Below are 18,728 nucleotides of genomic sequence, written 5' to 3' on the forward strand. Positions count from 1 at the left end.
ACCACAAGATCTCATTTCAGTTTAAACATCCATTGATTTTAATTGCATTTTTTGATGCTTTCTATATCTGTAAAGCTCTAAAACGAGAATATACATTCACGTTTTGCAAAAATAAAGAAACAAGGAGGCAGACGAGTTAAAAAAAGAAATGCATCTACAATAAATGGATATATATTCGCCGGCGACGCACGTCAATTTAATGGAAATATCGCGCGAGAGAGAAAAAGACCCTCTTACCTCTTCGCCTCCAGGAATCTGTCTATCGTCTGACGTCATCTCCGGAGCAGCCTGGAGAACGGAGGTCACGTGTCGCAAACACGCCGCCAGACACGAAAGCTCAATACTCGGCGCGGGCGGCCAATGGGTGCGTCGAAGAAACTCCGGAGCGTATTGTCGGGTTCGGTTGTCGCGTCGTCTCGTCGCCGGTTCCCTTCAGTCGAGCCGCGGCCGTCGAGGTGTGAGAGTGTCGTGTTCGCGTCCTCTCTCCGATTGAACCCCGCGAATTCTCGCCTCTACCCTCTAACAAGTGACAAAACGTTCTCGTCCATTCCTCGATCCTCTTTAAGGAGCAAGAGAAGATGGCCTGTAACAGAGCTGCCAAGTCCGGATTTGCCGCCGAGGCGCAGAGAAAGGTGAGGACCCGCGCGAAAAGGATTCGTCGACCCGCTTCTCTAGTACGCACGATCGTTGGCATTCTTGCCACCCTGACCTAGTCAACAGCTACCCTCCTCCCCACCTTAATGTCCGGGTACGTGGACTCGACCTACTGAGGGTGCATTTCCGCAGGGCGCAGACGCGCAGCCCCGTTCGTTGAATCCGTGAATGCGCGTTTATAGGGCTGTGGTATCACCCAGCTGGGGTGACAAGACTGATGAAAACACAAATGTGCCATTGAAATATCTTTCAATAAAGCTCTAATTATGATTATAAAATCTTTAGAAGTGATAAGTAAATACATTTTTAATAGATACATCATTAAATGAATAATTAAATAAAATAATATTTCAATTAAATAAAACATTAAATAATATATAATTTAATTAAATAAACAATCAAAGTATTGATACTGACTTTATTGCATTGATTCTTTTATCTATATATTTTGTACTCTGAGCTGGGATGAGAGTTCAGATTGATTTAAAAGCGAATGGATAATCAAAGTTGTCAAAAAAATATATATGAAAAATACTGTCAAGAAATAGATTGTCACTAATATAATAAGTTAACGTTAAATATATTAATATTTTAAATTGAAATAATTTTTATTCTATGATTATTAATAGATAGAATAGCAATAATTATTCTATCTAGTTTCAGAATATTATGGCAAACAATATTGTTAAAATTTTAACAAGTAAATGTCTACATTTTTTATATAGAAATAGAATCAAACATTTGAATATATTTGATTTTTTTACTTAAATATTAGATCTCGTCTATATCTTATTCATTTTCCTTTAGCATTTCGCTTTACTTTGCAATACAATTCTATTTTGAACTGCACTGACATGATCATAATTTTTTTGTCAAATATAAAAAAAAAAAAGAAAATACGAAGTTCGCATACCAAAATAATGTAGCACACACAGTAAATAATGAGGTAGGCTTTCGCTACTCATATCTTCACGTAGCTCGTGTTTACCTTATCTCTATCGTGTAGATAAACTTGGTGAGAGCACCAAGAGAAACCCATATAAATAACAGAATAAAAGCATGAAGATATAAATTATTTCAGTTTAAACAATTTTTTTTTCATATTTAATGCAATTTAAAAAATTCTTCTTTTACTAGTTAGTGTATAATCCGACGATTTCAATCACAATCGCAATCGTATAACAATTTTGAAGTGCATTATAATTTTGCAAGGAATATCTTTTTATATCGAAAAAAATACGCGCAACGATTAACAAAAATTCACAATACATTATTCAGCTTGGCGAATCTTTGCATTAAAGTTCCATACAAGCGTGTCGTTTATCTCGCTGTGTTTAAATGTGTGCTATACATTCGCCTGCTTTCACAATTCTGATTGTGAGACGAAACGATTCCCGCCAGTCGTAAGTCACTTTGTAACACAAACCCATGTAAATACCTTAATCGCGAATTTATTCAAGTATGTGCATATGACCTAAAATTTTTGGAAATATAAAACTGATAATAAAACGCCCTTCTTAAGAAACTTTAAAAAATTAATTGATTATGTATAAAACGACATGATACGATTTCGAAACTTTATTACACAGTCATAAATTAATTTGACCGATTATGATAAACGATAAGAGATATCTTTCATAAATTTTTGCGAGATTTGATAAAAGAGTTAAAAATATTTTGTTTTTGTTTTTTTTTTATATTTATTATCGTAGAATAAAAAAATAGACACTTGTCATAAAAAAATGTATTCATTTTTTTTTTTTAATAAGAATATTTCAGACGCGCGGAATATTCAGAATATGCAATCAGTTTCACGAAAAGATTATTATTTTAATTTGCTAAACAGAAGGAATAAATAGAAATTATTAATTATTTTCTGCAGTCTTTAGAATGCAAAAATTATTGACGTAAATCATTTAATAATTAAATATCTTTTGAATTATGCATTCGATGTAAATAATGACGATAAACAATCGGATGCAATTTCGGATGGTGGTCTAAACCAAAATCTTATGTGGAGATAATCAACATCGAGAATAATCAAAATTTCTATATTAAGAAAAAATCGATTCCAAACTTCAATAAAAATCGAACATTTGACAACGTTCTATATACACATTTTACAAAGACAATCACTCTCATAAGTAAAAATTATAAATTCCATCATTTCGAAGATGTAATTAAAAAGTTAAATTTTTACGCGTACTCACAAAAGATGCGTTCGTCATTTCGCGACATTGATTCCTTTTCCTCACCTCAGATATTCTATGGAATTCAGTGTTGCATTTCGTTCCGTAAGCAGCAACAGCTGCTAGGCGGTCGTCTCTTTCGAGGGGAATTAAAATGAGATCCACACATTGCCGAAGAAGGGAGCGTCCCTCGCGAAACCTGGTGGCCATGGTACACTTCTTCGACTGTTCGTGCTACAACCCTCTCTCCTCTATAATACCCTCCTCAATATTTCTCTCTCATGTGGCCACACTCGAAATTATACTATCTTACAACGAGAGTCGATATTTCTCCAAACAGTGTGATCAATACTCGTTTGGTTGTCTCTTATTCCTCATTGTAGAAAAAATTCGTACGTTATTTTTACATTGTTAATTTCATAGTTTTTCCAATTTATTCGAGAATTGATTTAATGGATAATAAGGAAGAATATATCTTTTGTATATAGAGAAATTTCTTTATCAGTTATTTCTTCAGTGCGGGTTAGCACGTAACACATTGAGTACTTCAAGTACTATGCTTAAAAACATATAACATCATATTTCTCGAGAGGAGTAGAAACTTTAGTGGCACTTCATAATCAATGTTCCAAGAATGGAAATATACTGAATGTTACCGCATATATGGACAGTGAATCATTTTTATCGTTTTTTTCCTTCCTCCATATATACTCTACGATTTCCTAAGTCCCATTATGAATTTTATAAATGTAAATTTATCGCTATTTTTCTTTATTTTTTTACTATTATAAGATCTCGTTCTAGACATATTTAAAAATTTTGTGATAAAATTATAAATAAATTATATATTACGTTACACAGATATACTGAAAAATTACGATAAAATTAAAGTTTGCATTCTTTGATTTGTTCAATAATACCATCACACAATTTTACGCAAATATATATTTTTATATTATAACAGAAGAATAAAGAATAATAATTTTTTGTAAATTAAAGAGTACAGTTACAATTATAAAAAATTATTTTGCATTTTAATAAGAGATTAAGAAAATTGTTAAGACGAAAATACATATTTTACGAATCGCAATATTAAAAGACATTCGTCGCAATAAGTTTGTGAAGAAGCTCACATTTATTACGAGCTAAGATATGCTTATCGTCCGCGGAATGCAGTTCGAGCCAGCTCGTTATACTTCACCGGTACGAAATCATTTGTCTCACAATCAGAACGTAGTGACGCGTATGCATTAAGATAAATGTGACGTTGCATATTGTGAATTGCCAGTACAAGAGCCTCGTGAAAAAATTTAATATCAAATTAGAAACTAGTCATATTTTTTTATCATTAGAGTTTAATCAAAATTCTATCACTGAAAAAAATTTAACATTTAAAAAATACTTATATTATGATCTATTATTAAAATTTTGCTAAGAAAAAAATCATTAATAATATTATTGTAATATAATTAATGTTATAAAAAATTAATCTATTCCAGCAGTAATACCAGTATTCAGTGGTAAACAATTTTAAAGCTTTTTTATATATATATTACATTAAAAGCGAAGGCTACATTATTTAAATCTAAACTGTTATTGCCAATAACAATTTAGATTAAAATAATGTATCCTTCGCTTTTAATGTAATATATATAAAGAAGCTATTTTAAATTTTAATAATAAAATGTCATTAATAGTTATTATTGTCTGATAATTAGAAAAGTGAAAAAGGTTATTGTGCACAGAACGAGGTGCAAACGTTAATTAAAATTCATGATAGCTACGAGCGTCCGTAAATATATGACATTTTAAGATAGCAACGACACGCTATGATTCCGAGGTAGCATTAAAGACGTAATTACTGCTATCGGTGCTATAAATTAAAACCTGTGAGCCATGACCATCTCCCATAATTACTAGAGTTCAATGTGCCTGTCTGTTTATACAAGCCAACGGAAGAATAAATACATATGATTATCAGCTACTGACACCAGGTGAGATAATATCATAGACATTACGATCTCGAGCAAACCTATTTTTTTTTCTCTCTGGGAAAGGGATCAATTTAATTTCCATTTATTGACACGAAGGTAAAAATTATCACATGGCATATTACAATCTCTGTCAGAGCTCTTTGAATATAACAGCTAATTATTACGATGATCGGATGAAGTAAATTTCAGCACTGATATTATAAGCAGTAATATTAAATATATTAAATAGTGACAAAAATACACATCTCTATAGATAATATATAAGATTGATCTTTTCTAATATCTTGAAGCATTTCATATTTTTTTTTATTCTCTTTATGTTATCAGTATTTATAACAATAGATAAATAATTTTTCTTTATTTTCTAAGTAGATATATATATTATGTAATTCTCTTATCTTTTCTATATATGTGTAATTCTCTCCTGTTATTTTGTTGTAATAGTAATCTTCCTTAGAATTTTTTTTTTATGATTTCGCAGTAACTTACTAACAGTACAGTCTTTTCTACGAATACCATGCCATACGATGAATGTGTAGTATTATAACCGTATTCTAAAAATAGAGATGCTTCATCCCCGAAGAGGATATCTGTATTAACGACCGGAAGTAAAATAAAGTGGTTTCCGTTCTAGGAGCGAATAATGAAGAATAAGGATTCTTTGCGCGCGCACCTTATTATTCTTACGCGTCTCTGTGCGAATAGCAGATAAATCATTTGATATACAATTTCATCTTTTGATTTTAAGCTTGTAATACTACATCATGATTATAATTAGTTAAAAATTGAAATTTTATTAAAGTAATAAGAAAGCAAAATCAAGTCACGCATGAATTAAATTATGATAAAATATCAATTTGTATTTTTAAAATTTAATTTTCGAATAGTAAACTAACAAGTATTAAAGGCCTCAATTTAGAAATGTTATAATACAATTATAACTGTATATATAGTTTTTTAAGTGACAAAAGAGTAATAAAATATTATATGTATGTATACATATAACGGAATATCAATTTTATATACATATATGTATAGAATATATATAAATAGAATATATATATATATATATATTCTAGCGCGTTAACATAGTAAGTAGAGTTTATATTCGAAACGTAAAACCGATCTAGTCTACCATAAAAAAATTAGCGAAACGTCATAATCGCATTCGACATATCATTTACGTGAGCTATACAGCTGATAAAAGTTATCGCGTTCCGGAAATGCATTACATGCGTCAGAATCGGCAAATAGAATAATATTCATTTTCATTTTACTTATTTCTTTAATCTTTCCTCTTCCTTCCAATATTATTCAATATAATAAAGAAATATTATAATTCGCGTTTCATATTGTGATTGCAAACTTTAACTTACACGATATAGAGAGAGAGAGAGAGAATCTAGATAAACAGATTTACTTTCATATTATCATCTCATGAATTTAATATAAAACTTTTAACACCTTAAAGTACTTATTATTTATGCATAAACACTTCCTTGCAACTTGATTTGAATTTCATTATCATTTATCTTGCTAATCTTATCTAGAAGGATCTCTATACTTATCCTGTGCTTACGAAAGGATGTTGTTGCAGGAAGTATTTAATTATTTAACTCATCGTATCAGAATATTATGAAAACGTAACGCAAATCCTGAAGTTTGTCCTACCAGAAAACTTTCTCCACATTGTGACTCATTCCACAACATAGCTTCTCTCTTATGTCATCCTGTCAGATGACATAAGACTTATAGACAATTTTAGTTATCGATATTTCATACATATACTTTATTACTTAAGAAAATACTTTTCTTTTAACTGGATTACCTCATATATAACTTCCTTTATTTAAATAAAATATAACCTTTAAGAAGAAATGCATTTAATAGTTAATTTTAACTAACAACTTGACAAAATTGATGAAACAAAAACATTTAAAGTAATGATAAAAAATTTTAAAAATAATTCGCAAATATTATTAACATATTTTACATATTGTATATATTTTCCTGAAAAATTTTATTAGTATTTCAAATTAAATAAATCAAATCTATGAAATTTAAATATAAAATTAAAATTGTTAAAAGAGAAACAGTTTTTATCGATAACTGAATTAAAAAATAAAATAGAAATCGTATCGTGCAGTCATATCATGTAAAAACGAGAGGAGTGAAGAAATAGATTATAAACATATTAATAGAGATGATGATGAAAATCAATTGCAGCGATAAAACACTAGGAAAAAACAACGTAATCGATATTATGATATTTTTCTATATAATTACTTGTATTAAATTTTAAGTGCAAAAATTGCTAATGAGAATATTTTTAATGTACTCTCAACAATTCATTCAAAGATTCATTTTTCTTTGACATAAACCTGTTTAACGATTGCACGAGTAATTTAGCTATGTAATATCGTTGACTATGATAGAATCGCGAATAAATTATTAAGTGCACAAGATGACCGAGTTTCGAAGACCTCGATATGATCTCGACGGGAACCCCTTGACCTTGCATTCTTCTCAATTAGCAACTATGGGTTCCCATGACTCTTGCGAGTGTCGAAACAGAGTTCTTTATGCACTAAAAACCTACCATTTGAAATGGAGCGCGAATTTTATTTGTATACTTTATGTTTATAAAAAGTTGGCGAATATTAATATAATATATATTTATTTTCTTGAGAAAGAATATCCTATTTGAAGGAGAGAGAATTTGTTAAAAATTAAAATTATAAAGCATATACGTATATGCACTTATATATTATCTTGTTTTACGCTTCTATATGACTCTTGCTCTTTTTATTACTTATTCATACACAAAGTGAATGCAGTTTCTTATAACGTACAAAACTTCGACGAGATCACGTTCGTGGCTTGTGTGAATTTAAAGATGACGTTATTCCATGTACCGTCATGATTTTAATGTGTATTCAACTTCTTAAATAGTCAATATGGAAATTTATGTACACATGCATACATTCGCACATATATGGGAGAGTCGATTACACATCAACGATTAAATAGTCGAGTCGGTTCGCATAACTTTGACACTAAATTATAATATTGCTTCAATTATTATTAACGAATCATACAAATGAGCCAGACTGTGTTATAGGATAATATTATTACGAATAAATTATTTGGATATTAAATGTATCCAATATTAAATGTTAATGTTTGGTGAACGTCGAGATACAAGAAACAAGAAATTACAAAAAGATCTAGAAATATCTAATTTGTATCTCTAAAATAAGAGACTTGTAGTATCTTTTAATAATAACATGTATTCTTTTTATCTGTTCTGATACATGGAGAGATGCAATATTCTTTCAAGCTGACCGCTCTCTTCTCGTTTAGAGATCCTTATACGGTCAAGAGCAACCGGACAACCTTCGCTCACAATATGCGTTTAAGAACTTCTCGAGAAACGCGCGCGTATGATCGGGCAAGTCGCATAAGGGGATTATGTAATGGATCGGTCTTACAAAGTAGGTCAACGATTTTGACGGTAATACGTGTTGTATACGATAAGTTTAAATTCTCATAACGAGCGTGCACCTTTTAAGGGCAGTCGTTAAGCACGACTGCAAACTTCCTTTAGAAAGGAGATCCTCTACTCGTCGAGAAGTGCACCATACTAATATGCAAATCAATCAAGTAAAGTCTTGTATATCCGCGCATCCTTGAAGAACTAAAGTAAAACGCGATTTTTATCACATTCGGAAATGTAAAAATAGATCACAGGATAATTGCTTATAAACAATTCATTATATTTTTTAATGGTATATATATTATTCTCAGTCTTTCGCAATTATTAATATATATTTATATGTGTAAAAAATTAAAATATATATAAATTTTATCATTAATTTATATAATTATTTATAATTTATAACACTGGCGTATTTGCATTGATCGCGAGAGATGTTTCGATATCATGCCGTTCAATCATTAAACATCTGGCAAGATTATGATCACCCTAGTTAATAAGCAAAATAACTCTGCTCATCACAACATAATCGAGCAATTCGTTCAATCTGGCTTGCGCTTTATTGATAGCAGCAGCCCTCTGACCTAATTCTTGCGACCATGAACGTGTGAATATTACATATGATCAATGTCATCTCTATATAAAAGCACATGATAAAATCGCATCGTAATTCTTTAAATACAATCCCTTTTGTAATCTCAAAAATTGTTTAACTTGGTCCTTTGCATTCTTAACGCAGTTAGATTACTTGTTTACGGTTTGATAAGATAAAAGATTGATAATATCACAATAATATCATGAGCGTAAAGTTAGATAAAAATATCGATAAGCGAAATAAACAAAAATCAAATCTATCAATTCGTGGATTCTCACAATTCATACAAGAGTACTCTCACGTTTAATAAACAATGTGATAACTATGTTGTAAAAGAACCAATATTTTGCTCCCGTTTCGCACAAAAATAATTGTATCTTGATGTAATCTTGATAAATCCTTCTATAAATCTCACTAACTGTTAATGCCTGCTGTGTCATCTAGCTGTGATGCAATTTTTACAAACTTTTGATGAAATTAATTATATAAATCCGTAAAGGCTTTTTCAAAGGCCGACTTTTTTGAGTATCACTGACCGCGAATTCAAAAGTTGGTGAATTTATTTCTTTCAGTGTTAATAATGAATTTTTTTATGTGATTAAATACACACAAGATTTTTTCTACAGCTTCGGAATGCATATAAACTTCGTGGCGAGTGTTATACGATTTACACGAAGAATGTGATCCTCACATAATTTCTAACACAAAGCTCTCCGCACCCCTTCATATTTTAAGGATTTGTTCGAAAGGCTTCGAGGTTCAATATCATATAATATACCAAAGAAATATCTTCGTATCACACCTCTTTCCTTTCGCTTCTCTCTTTTAGCCATCCGTTTCTATATAAGGATTACGGATAAACTTTCTCGCCTCTTGGAATTCGATACGAAAAAAATGTAGTTGATCGTATTGTTGAATCAAATTATTTGCATAAAACCTTCTAAAGGTAAAAGTTTCCTCGTAAATTGGACCGTTCGGTATTTAGAAACTTCTTGTTAATATTTACATTTAAAATTCTATTCGGATCTTTTTATTTAAAGCTTTATATTTTATTAAATTTCTCTTTATTTATCTTTTTATTAAAATCTTTTTATGTTGGTATGCAGCCACGAATGTAGTCTTCTTTTAAAATATAGTTATTTAAAAGCCTAATATATATTATAAGTGAAAAAATTAATCAGTACTCATAGATTTAAAAAAAAAAACAAAATTTGAATTACACTGAATTTGAATTAATAGTATAAAATACTATTACTGGTAAATTACTTCAAAAATTTTAATGCATTTTCCTTTTTATGTTTGGATGAATACTGCCTGTGCTTCGACTCACTCTCTGATATACAATATATTTATAATACTGATTATTCTTACCAGCTTTAACCTTGATATTGATAAGATATAGACAGTTATCCGGTGATATCATACATATAGAAAGAATTGTTAATACGTGAAATTACAAGTCAAATTCTATTTCTCTATATTGGCTCATACATTATAATATCTTTAGATCTTTTACTAACAATATTACTAATGTTAGAACAATTTTTTTAATAATACAAAAACTATCTAATTTTAAAATAACTTGTTTTTTTAATCAAAGATATGTTTAAAATATTAAATTATAATTTTATATATATATACATATATATATATCTTATTAATTTACTTCATAATATCGTCTTAAAAGAGACAAAAATATGCCATAAAATATTTTCGACGTTGATGAAATATTTAATTACGTAAAGTTAGGTGATGTCTTCGAAATTTACATCACGTTATTTCGCACTGTGCTTCATGTACGAAAAAGCGGTCCAAAGTATCACGCGCCTTTCGCGCCTATGCTAAAACTTGTCACTCTTTTCACATTAATTAAATTATCGTGCGCTTACTTAATATCTAAATATAGAAGCAATCGCGTTCTATATTGTTAACGACAGTGGCCACGGTATCGCATATACTGCTCTTTAAGGCTCCTGGTACCTTACCGAAATGATCGAGCTCAGATATTAATCAAATCATATATAACATTTTTTATGAATTTAGTCTTAAAATTATATCAAGCGAAGCTTTTCAATTTCCGTAATCTTTGAAATTAATACTAGTCTGATAAAGATATTTGACATACTGACTTTATATTGTAAAATATTTACAAAAAATTCAAGTGAAAATTTTCTCAGTTAATTAATAATTAAATGAAGAATACAATTAAAATTTATATTTGTTAAATATAACTAACAATAAATATATTCAATTTAGAGAAATAAAATTATATATTACAAAATTTTAATTTTATTCAATAAGTAATCAATTTTGTGTCTATTAGCACTGGAAGTTACTTTTTCATCTTATATATTAAAATTTATTAGAATAGATTTAAATTCTTCTAAAGGAATTTTCATTAAACCAAAGATATATGTATTGCGCAACTTGTTGACATGCGATGGCAATATATATTCAACATTATATAGTAATCCTTATTTGCTTCCGATCTGAACTATCAGTAAAATTGAAATTGAAAAATGACTTAATATACATATATATGTAATAAGTTTCGAATAATTAAATCAAATCTAAAGTAATTTTTAATTTTGACAATCACAAAATGATGTTTCATCATCAGCGAAAATAAATACACGAACATGAGAATATCTTATACAAGATTTATGTTACGGCATTGTTTCATTTGCAAACTTCGTAATCTGTAAAATATTCAATATATTGCTATAGAGTCTATTAATGACTAAAAAGTATGTAAAAAGGCTGTGTAAAAAGAACAAATAAAAAAAATATACGTACAAACACCGTACAAATTTTTGTTGTAGAGAAGGAAAGTACAAAATAATTTTAAATAAAAATTACGAAAATAGAATACGGACGTTTGGTCATATAACTAATTATTTTTTGCAAAATAAAATAGAAATGTTTAAGTGAAGAATTGATATGTTATTACAATTCTAATTCGCGTGATTATCTCTGTTAGGGAAACGCTCAAAATGCATTTCCTTGGTAGGTAAGGATACAGATGTATATGCAATACATCTGTGCATTACACACGCGTTCATTTATGCTCTTTATGGACGACAATGTTTTCAGAGGAAACACGCCGCAGAAATAGTTTCGCGCTGGCATCGAATCGCTTTACAGTGACGCACCGAAAATTTGAAACTACATCCGCTATAAAAACACTCATGCGAATACCAGACGCACGATACACATACATGCACACACACACATATATATTATATTATTATAATTAAACGCATATGTAAAAAATGTGCCCAACCCCATAATGTGTCCTACTGTATAAGGCACTTCTACATATTTGCACAGTACAATTAATTCAATATCGACCTCATCTTAAATTTTCCGAAGTTACTAATATATGCTATACTTTATAAATGATTGATCTCGAAGATTTAAAAAAATTAAATTTTTCAGAGAAAAGGAGAGATGCAGATAAATAAATAATTATATCTTTTATTTAATCGTTAATCGATTTTTCTGTAGAATTTTAAGATGAAAGATAATCAGATTATATAAATAATTAAGATATGAAGAGATTTTGAACAAAATAAGATAAGACAAAATTTTTTTTGAGCAATTCAAAATCAACTTAGAGCTTAATAAAAGGAATGTGGTAGGACATCCTTTACATAGCTGGCTTTCTCGAAGTGCATCACGATTCAAGGCACCGTATATCTAACGGAATATGCATACTACAGGAAGATGAATGCCAAACGGTCCATGCTTGGAAACCTTTCCTTTTTAGGCAATCACGCCTATAGGCAGATAGAAATCGTTCGTCCTAATAGAAATGCATATTTGTTGATTTCTTTTGTACAAACTAACTTGATTCCCATCAGATATGATAATTTAATGATAGAAAATCTGTGGCAATCTGATCTATTAGAAATTATTATACATTTAATATTAAAAATAGCAGACGTATAAACATGAAAAAGTGCACAGTTCCCTAAAATGAGATAGCATTTATATTCACACAAGAAGATATGCGCATTATATTTTTACTGAAAGAAATAAGCTGACTTATTGTAACGAGTTATAGGTCAGTGACTCTGGCTATACTCATGGTTGCGGCCCTACAGGATGCATTACTTAGTACATACTAGAACATCACATAATTAATAAGCGGCCCTTCACCTTCACATAATATCAAAGCCAACATTGTGCCCTGCGGCCGAGAACTTGAAAATATAATAGCAGTTTCAGATCACTTTTAAGAGGATAACATGTTAATTTACTTATATTTACAGATCAATAGCAAGTACAGCGAGGAACTGGCGCAGGAATGTCTGGAATGGATCAAAACGATTACCGGCGAAAATATAAACACCAACGGGGATATGGACAACTTTTACGAAACCTTGAAGAACGGCGTCCTACTTTGCGTGTACATACTTGAAAAAAAATCCAAAAATTAACGAAAAAAGCCGATCGACATAAAGATCATCGGCGAACCAAAAACATTTGTATTAATTGCATTTATTCTCTGTTTCTCGCTAGCTTGGTGAATGACATAAAGGAGGGGTCGGTGAAGAAAATTAACAGGACATCGCTAGCTTTCAAGTGCATGGAAAATATAAATGCTTTTCTAGAGACTGCGAAAGCATTAGGTGTCCCAGCACAGGAGACCTTCCAGACCGTAGATCTTTGGGAAAGACAGAATTTAAATTCCGTTGTTATTTGCCTACAATCTCTTGGAAGAAAGGTACGGTTCATAGAATAAATATATCGACTGAAAATTTTATGCATATTCCTTTACCAATCTATGTAGCTGCTCTTTTTTTATAAAATTATTAAAATATCAATTATTTCTGAATTATAAACATGTAAAAACAAAAATTTTTTCGCGAATTAAATTTTAATTAAATCAGTATATGCTGTTAATATATGCCAGAAGAATATTATTTAGTTTACAATAATGTTGTAAAAAAATGTGGATGTTCTATAGAATGTATTTTTACAGGCGGGTAATTACGGCAAACCAAGTATTGGTCCTAAAGAAGCGGATAAGAATGTACGAAATTTCACGGAGGAACAACTCAGAGCCGGACAGGGCGTGATAAGTCTACAATATGGTAGCAATAAAGGTGCAAATCAAAGTGGCATCAATTTCGGAAACACCAGACATATGTAAATCATTACTTTCGTATTTTCGCTGAAAAGCAAAATCACTCTATTTCTTACCCTGTCTTGACTGTGTTCCCACAACACGCAAATATTTCTTTAGACATAGCAAATCGCATAATACATGTTCATCGAAGTTCAAAATAAAATATATTAAATGGTGCATAAGATATTCTCTGTACGCATAACAGGGGAGAAGCTATAGAAGATATAAGATTTTTCAAGTAAAAATGATAAAATCGTATAATTTGAGAAAAAGAAAAATAACTTAACTCCTGGATGCACAAGTGGGATTTTTGAGACTTTATAATATTTATTTTTTATGATATTTTTAATATCATCGATATCTTTTTTTTTTTTTTCTTAAGCTGTTTTTCAACAATACTCACAATGTGAGTTTATATATATTAAATTTATTTTTCTACTATTTAAATTTTTATAAATTTTAGATTCTTGATAAAAATTTAAGAATCCATCCAAAAGTTAAGTAAACTATATTTTGGTTTTGTATCAATATGAATTATTTAATTTCTTTATCTTATATTACTTTTATTTCGATTGCATCGCGTTAATGATTCAGAATCGATATATGATGTCATATAGTTGTCATATACGTATAGTAAAGTGAGTACTCTGAGAGAGAGAGAAGTAGTATATGTAGTGCTTTATATCCCGTTTCCTGATTATAAGACAATTTAAAGTGAAACCTGTGTATAATACGTATGCTACTGATGTGTAAGTTATTGTATTTCATGATTACAACGCGATTGTCTAGCTCTCAGGATAGAAAATACATAAACATTCTTCTACATTATAAAAGAACAAAGATATGTGTAAGTAGCATTAGTTTGGACAATTATAACATTTGTTAAATATTACAAAGTATATTGTACAACGAGAGAAGCCACAGACTTGGCTAGCCGTGTTGTCATTGCGATTGAACACTTTTCACAATCTAACCAAATTATTTTACAAATTCATGTTGCACGTGAGATAAAAATAATTATTATAATTATTATATAATGATGAATGATTATATATTAAGTATATATTTTGTACAAATATATATTGATGGTTAAAAGAAATAATAATTTTTCATAATATACTGATATGAGATATAATAAAGAATGCATCAATAAGTGATTTTTACATTAAATGTTACTTATGATGAAACACTATTGTATGTTGCATTTTTATTTTTGTTCTATCCTAATAAATCAACCAATTCTCTTTCTGAATAAAATGTTACATATATTCAACTATTTGATTTTGAAACAAATAATAATATGTACCATAAGACGAAATCTAATTATTTATTAAAAGGATAATAGTCCAATCCACTATTATATTTAAATTCGTATTTATTATTATGCCGCTTCTTTGCTATTTCCATCAATTTCTGAACACTAGGTCTATATAGATAAAATAGAATAATTGAGATATGTATGTATACACATACAAGTTACATTATAAATTATAAAAAAAAACAAGTATAAATACCTGTATGGTGGTGGTAACATTTCTTCATGGAACGTACAGTTTTGCTTATATCGTGTATTTTGCTTAAATATTTTTACTCTAATGATATCAATATCTCTGTTGTATTCGTCAGAAATTTTCTCTATTTCTTTTGGTGGTACATCAAAATGTATAAGAAAATGACTGAAAATATAAAAAAAATACATATACATATTTGTTCTAATTAAACATATAATAATAAGAAAATAATCAATTGCATCTGATATATCGTAATTTAAATACAAAGCTATTACGACTATGCCTTAGTCACAACTCTGATTAATGATATAAGTATAATCTTACTTTGCTTCTCTATGAACATGTCCATGAACACTGGTCTTGCATGGAAGCGGTTTTACTCCCCAATTCTCAATTTTTCTGATAAAGCCACCGGTATTAAATATCGTCGTGGTTGCTCTTTTTAAAGTTGCTACCAGTTCCGGCTACAAAATATATGCGTCAAATTCATAATAATTTTCTAATGGAAAAGTTATATAGAAAGATGTTATTCGTGTGAAAGATAATAAATTATATTATAGATGTAATTAGCGTGTTTTATAGAAAGCGTAACCTAGCATACATCATAAAACACAAGTACCTTTTTCATGGTACGCAACAGCAACGGCATTTCATATGTTGGCATGTTTGTCACTTCGCACAAGTACAAGTTTCAAATAATTATAAAAATATTAATAATAATATAACCGCACACTATATATATCCTCTTTATTGAAGAAAACTATAAACATCAATATTGATTGAGAATAAAATAGTCATTGAAAATCTACATTATATAGATGTACAAACGAGCACAGACTTTTGCAAGGAAATCAACCAATCAAAATCCTTCATTTCTATCTAGATCTAGATTAAAGTCTGTACTCCCGCCTTCACTATAGGATCTATTCCTTGTTCTTTGTATAAACAGGATAATCAGTAAACAGAAATCGAAAAGAACGAACGTATTTAGAATCGAGACATATTATCACACGTGTCTTCACTTTGGACTTTGGAGTAAACTTGACTCAATCTATTTACGGTTGTATTGTATTATATTGAACCTTATTTTCAATCACACACAGAGTCGAAGAAAGAAAAAAATCAACAAGGTAAGATAAGGTCTTATAATACATTAAAAGAGATGCAAATAATTATATAAAAAAGAAATATCGCATATATATGTATATAAATGATACATGATGTAATGTAATAATTTGAAAATAATTTTGCAACAAAAAGAATAGACATCAAATATATATTGTGTATTTTTTTTTAAAGTGTGTGCGTGTATAGATATTGACACTGAAAAATGTAATCACATCATTTTTTAGCTATTTTCACTTATAATCAATTTGTAAAGCAATTTTATCAAGTTCACCGAAAAATAATATTCTAAATTATCATAATTTTATATATTTTTTTCTATTAACCAATTTTCTGTGACAAAAGATTATAATGATTTTTCTGAAAATATATAAGCAGGAATTTGTATTACATTTTTCATTTCTGCTGTCAAAATAAATTGTCTAATTCTATTTTATTTATTATAACAGACTGAGAAGATGGCGACAGAAGTATTAAATGACAAAACCAATTGTGACACAAGAGAGACTGAACGTCGATCGTTTTATAAAAATCGGATCAAGAAAGACAACATCAAATTGGAATTTGATGACAACTCAAATCAAGAAGAAAGACGTAAACTATTGTTAGAATATCAAAAAAGGTATGTATAATATTTTGTATATAATATGGAATAAGAAAAAAATCAATGCAATTTAATCTTTTCAATCATTAGAGTCCAAATTAAACTGGAGTGCTCAATGTCTTTTTGTATTTTAATTATATTAACCATATTAACAATTGTTATGCTTAATTGCACTCTAATTACATTTAAGCTTTTATTGGTTTCTATTTTTATTGCATAAGTGATACTATTTATAGACACAGACAAGAAGCGTTCGATGCTGCACGTGGTATACTTCAAGAATTATATTTCTCTGAATTAGGAACCGAAGATGTGGAAGAATGTTCTTCACAGTCTAGATATCCACAAAAATATAAAAAAATTAATCGAATGATGTTGTCAGAATGGATGGTAGATATACCACAAGATTTTTCTGAGAACTGGATTATGGTTCCATGTCCTGTAGGAAAACGAACTAGAATGGTTTCAGGAAGGGTATTGACCTTTATCTACTTATATTTATTTAACATAAATCTTTATTCCAAATATGAAATAATTCTAATTTGAATTAGGGCAGAACAAAGGCATATTCTAGGAAAGGTGTGCTATGTGATACTTTCCCTTCAGCACTTCCAGGTGGAAATTTTACAGATATGCAACGATCTGCTGTTGTAGATTGCATATGGGTAAAGGATCAACAAACCTATTATATATTGGACGTATTGTACTGGGGTAAATTACCACTCACAAACTGTGAGGTAACATATACATATACTGTTTGTATATTTTAGAACTTTTATGTCAATTGGCTTATTAATAAAAATTGATTAAATAAATTTTAGGCCGAATTCAGATTATTCTGGATCAATAGCAAAATCCGTGAGACACAAAACTTTGAAAAATGTGATACTGATACAAATAAATATCCTATTGTATCTCTACAAAATATTAATTGCAATTCAGATTTAAGTACAGCATTAACGCATCTTGAGCCTGAATTAAAATGCATAGATGGATTCTTGTTTTATCATCGCAATGCACAATACAATTTTGGATGTACTCCACTTGTAACATGGTTAAAACCTTTTATGTTATCTGAAGTGCTTGGTATATTTGTACCTTCACCACTTGACGAGAAACCAGATGACTATATAAATTTTGAACATCATATACAAACTATAAATGGCAAGAAGAACAATAGCAAAAAAGGAATTGTCACCAATTTTGTGAGTTTTTATATCATTAGTTGTGTAATGAATATTGATTTTAGTTATTTGTGTTTTTTTTATAATATAATACTTTTTTTTAATTTTACAGATGGAGATAGAATATATAGCTTAAGATAGAATTATGATTAAGACAAAAGAACGAAATTGAATATGGAAATAATTTCATCTCTTTTTTTTTATTAAAAAAACAAATCTAATGTATATATATAAAAATTTTT

The 18,728-nt window shown here is 29.3% G+C and overlaps 3 protein-coding genes across 3 annotated transcripts; 2 read left to right on the forward strand and 1 right to left on the reverse strand.

Moving 5' to 3' along the window:
• Nucleotides 1–388: 388 nt before the first annotated feature.
• Nucleotides 389–14,244, forward strand: Chd64 (transgelin calponin-3). Its single transcript, XM_083050791.1, has 4 exons — nt 389–632; nt 13,203–13,339; nt 13,453–13,657; nt 13,916–14,244. Exons 1-4 carry the CDS (start codon nt 579–581, stop codon nt 14,084–14,086), a joined length of 567 nt encoding a protein of 188 aa, XP_082906917.1. The 5' UTR covers nt 389–578; the 3' UTR covers nt 14,087–14,244.
• A 992-nt stretch (nt 14,245–15,236) lies between these two features.
• On the reverse strand, nt 15,237–16,379 carry Mrps6 (mitochondrial ribosomal protein S6). The gene is made up of 4 exons (XM_083050793.1): nt 16,193–16,379; nt 15,898–16,037; nt 15,577–15,738; nt 15,237–15,488 (listed from the first exon to the last, which is right to left on the reverse strand). The coding sequence occupies exons 1-4, from the start codon at nt 16,235–16,237 to the stop codon at nt 15,386–15,388; spliced, it is 450 nt and encodes a 149-aa protein (XP_082906919.1). The 5' UTR covers nt 16,238–16,379; the 3' UTR covers nt 15,237–15,385.
• Nucleotides 16,380–16,497: 118 nt separating this feature from the next.
• Snup (snurportin-1) lies at nt 16,498–18,726 on the forward strand. The gene is made up of 6 exons (XM_083050789.1): nt 16,498–16,703; nt 17,148–17,320; nt 17,539–17,776; nt 17,854–18,039; nt 18,124–18,507; nt 18,599–18,726. The coding sequence occupies exons 2-6, from the start codon at nt 17,157–17,159 to the stop codon at nt 18,620–18,622; spliced, it is 996 nt and encodes a 331-aa protein (XP_082906915.1). The 5' UTR covers nt 16,498–16,703; nt 17,148–17,156; the 3' UTR covers nt 18,623–18,726.
• The last annotated feature ends 2 nt before the right edge of the window (nt 18,727–18,728 follow it).

This window comes from Prenolepis imparis, unplaced genomic scaffold (assembly GCF_030444845.1).
Source record: "Prenolepis imparis isolate NDT839.2.m4 unplaced genomic scaffold, iyPreImpa1.0 SCAF_11, whole genome shotgun sequence".
Lineage (NCBI taxonomy): Eukaryota > Metazoa > Arthropoda > Insecta > Hymenoptera > Formicidae > Prenolepis > Prenolepis imparis.

Bases quoted from the DNA above. Each gene is read 5' to 3' on its own strand.
- Mrps6 (XM_083050793.1), bottom strand. From the start codon at position 16,237: ATGCCAACATATGAAATGCCGTTGCTGTTGCGTACCATGAAAAAG. The intron at 15,739-15,897 runs GTAAGATTATAC...TTATATTTTCAG, and splicing joins CATGTTCATAGAGAAGCAAA to TCATTTTCTTATACATTTTG. The intron at 15,489-15,576 runs GTATTTATACTT...TTATCTATATAG, and splicing joins ATGTTACCACCACCATACAG to ACCTAGTGTTCAGAAATTGA.
- Snup (XM_083050789.1), top strand. From the start codon at position 17,157: ATGGCGACAGAAGTATTAAATGACAAAACCAATTGTGACACAAGAGAG. The intron at 18,040-18,123 runs GTAACATATACA...AATAAATTTTAG, and splicing joins TACCACTCACAAACTGTGAG to GCCGAATTCAGATTATTCTG. The intron at 18,508-18,598 runs GTGAGTTTTTAT...TTAATTTTACAG, and splicing joins AAGGAATTGTCACCAATTTT to ATGGAGATAGAATATATAGC.
- Chd64 (XM_083050791.1), top strand. From the start codon at position 579: ATGGCCTGTAACAGAGCTGCCAAGTCCGGATTTGCCGCCGAGGCGCAG. The intron at 633-13,202 runs GTGAGGACCCGC...TTATATTTACAG, and splicing joins CCGCCGAGGCGCAGAGAAAG to ATCAATAGCAAGTACAGCGA. The intron at 13,340-13,452 runs GTACATACTTGA...GTTTCTCGCTAG, and splicing joins AACGGCGTCCTACTTTGCGT to CTTGGTGAATGACATAAAGG.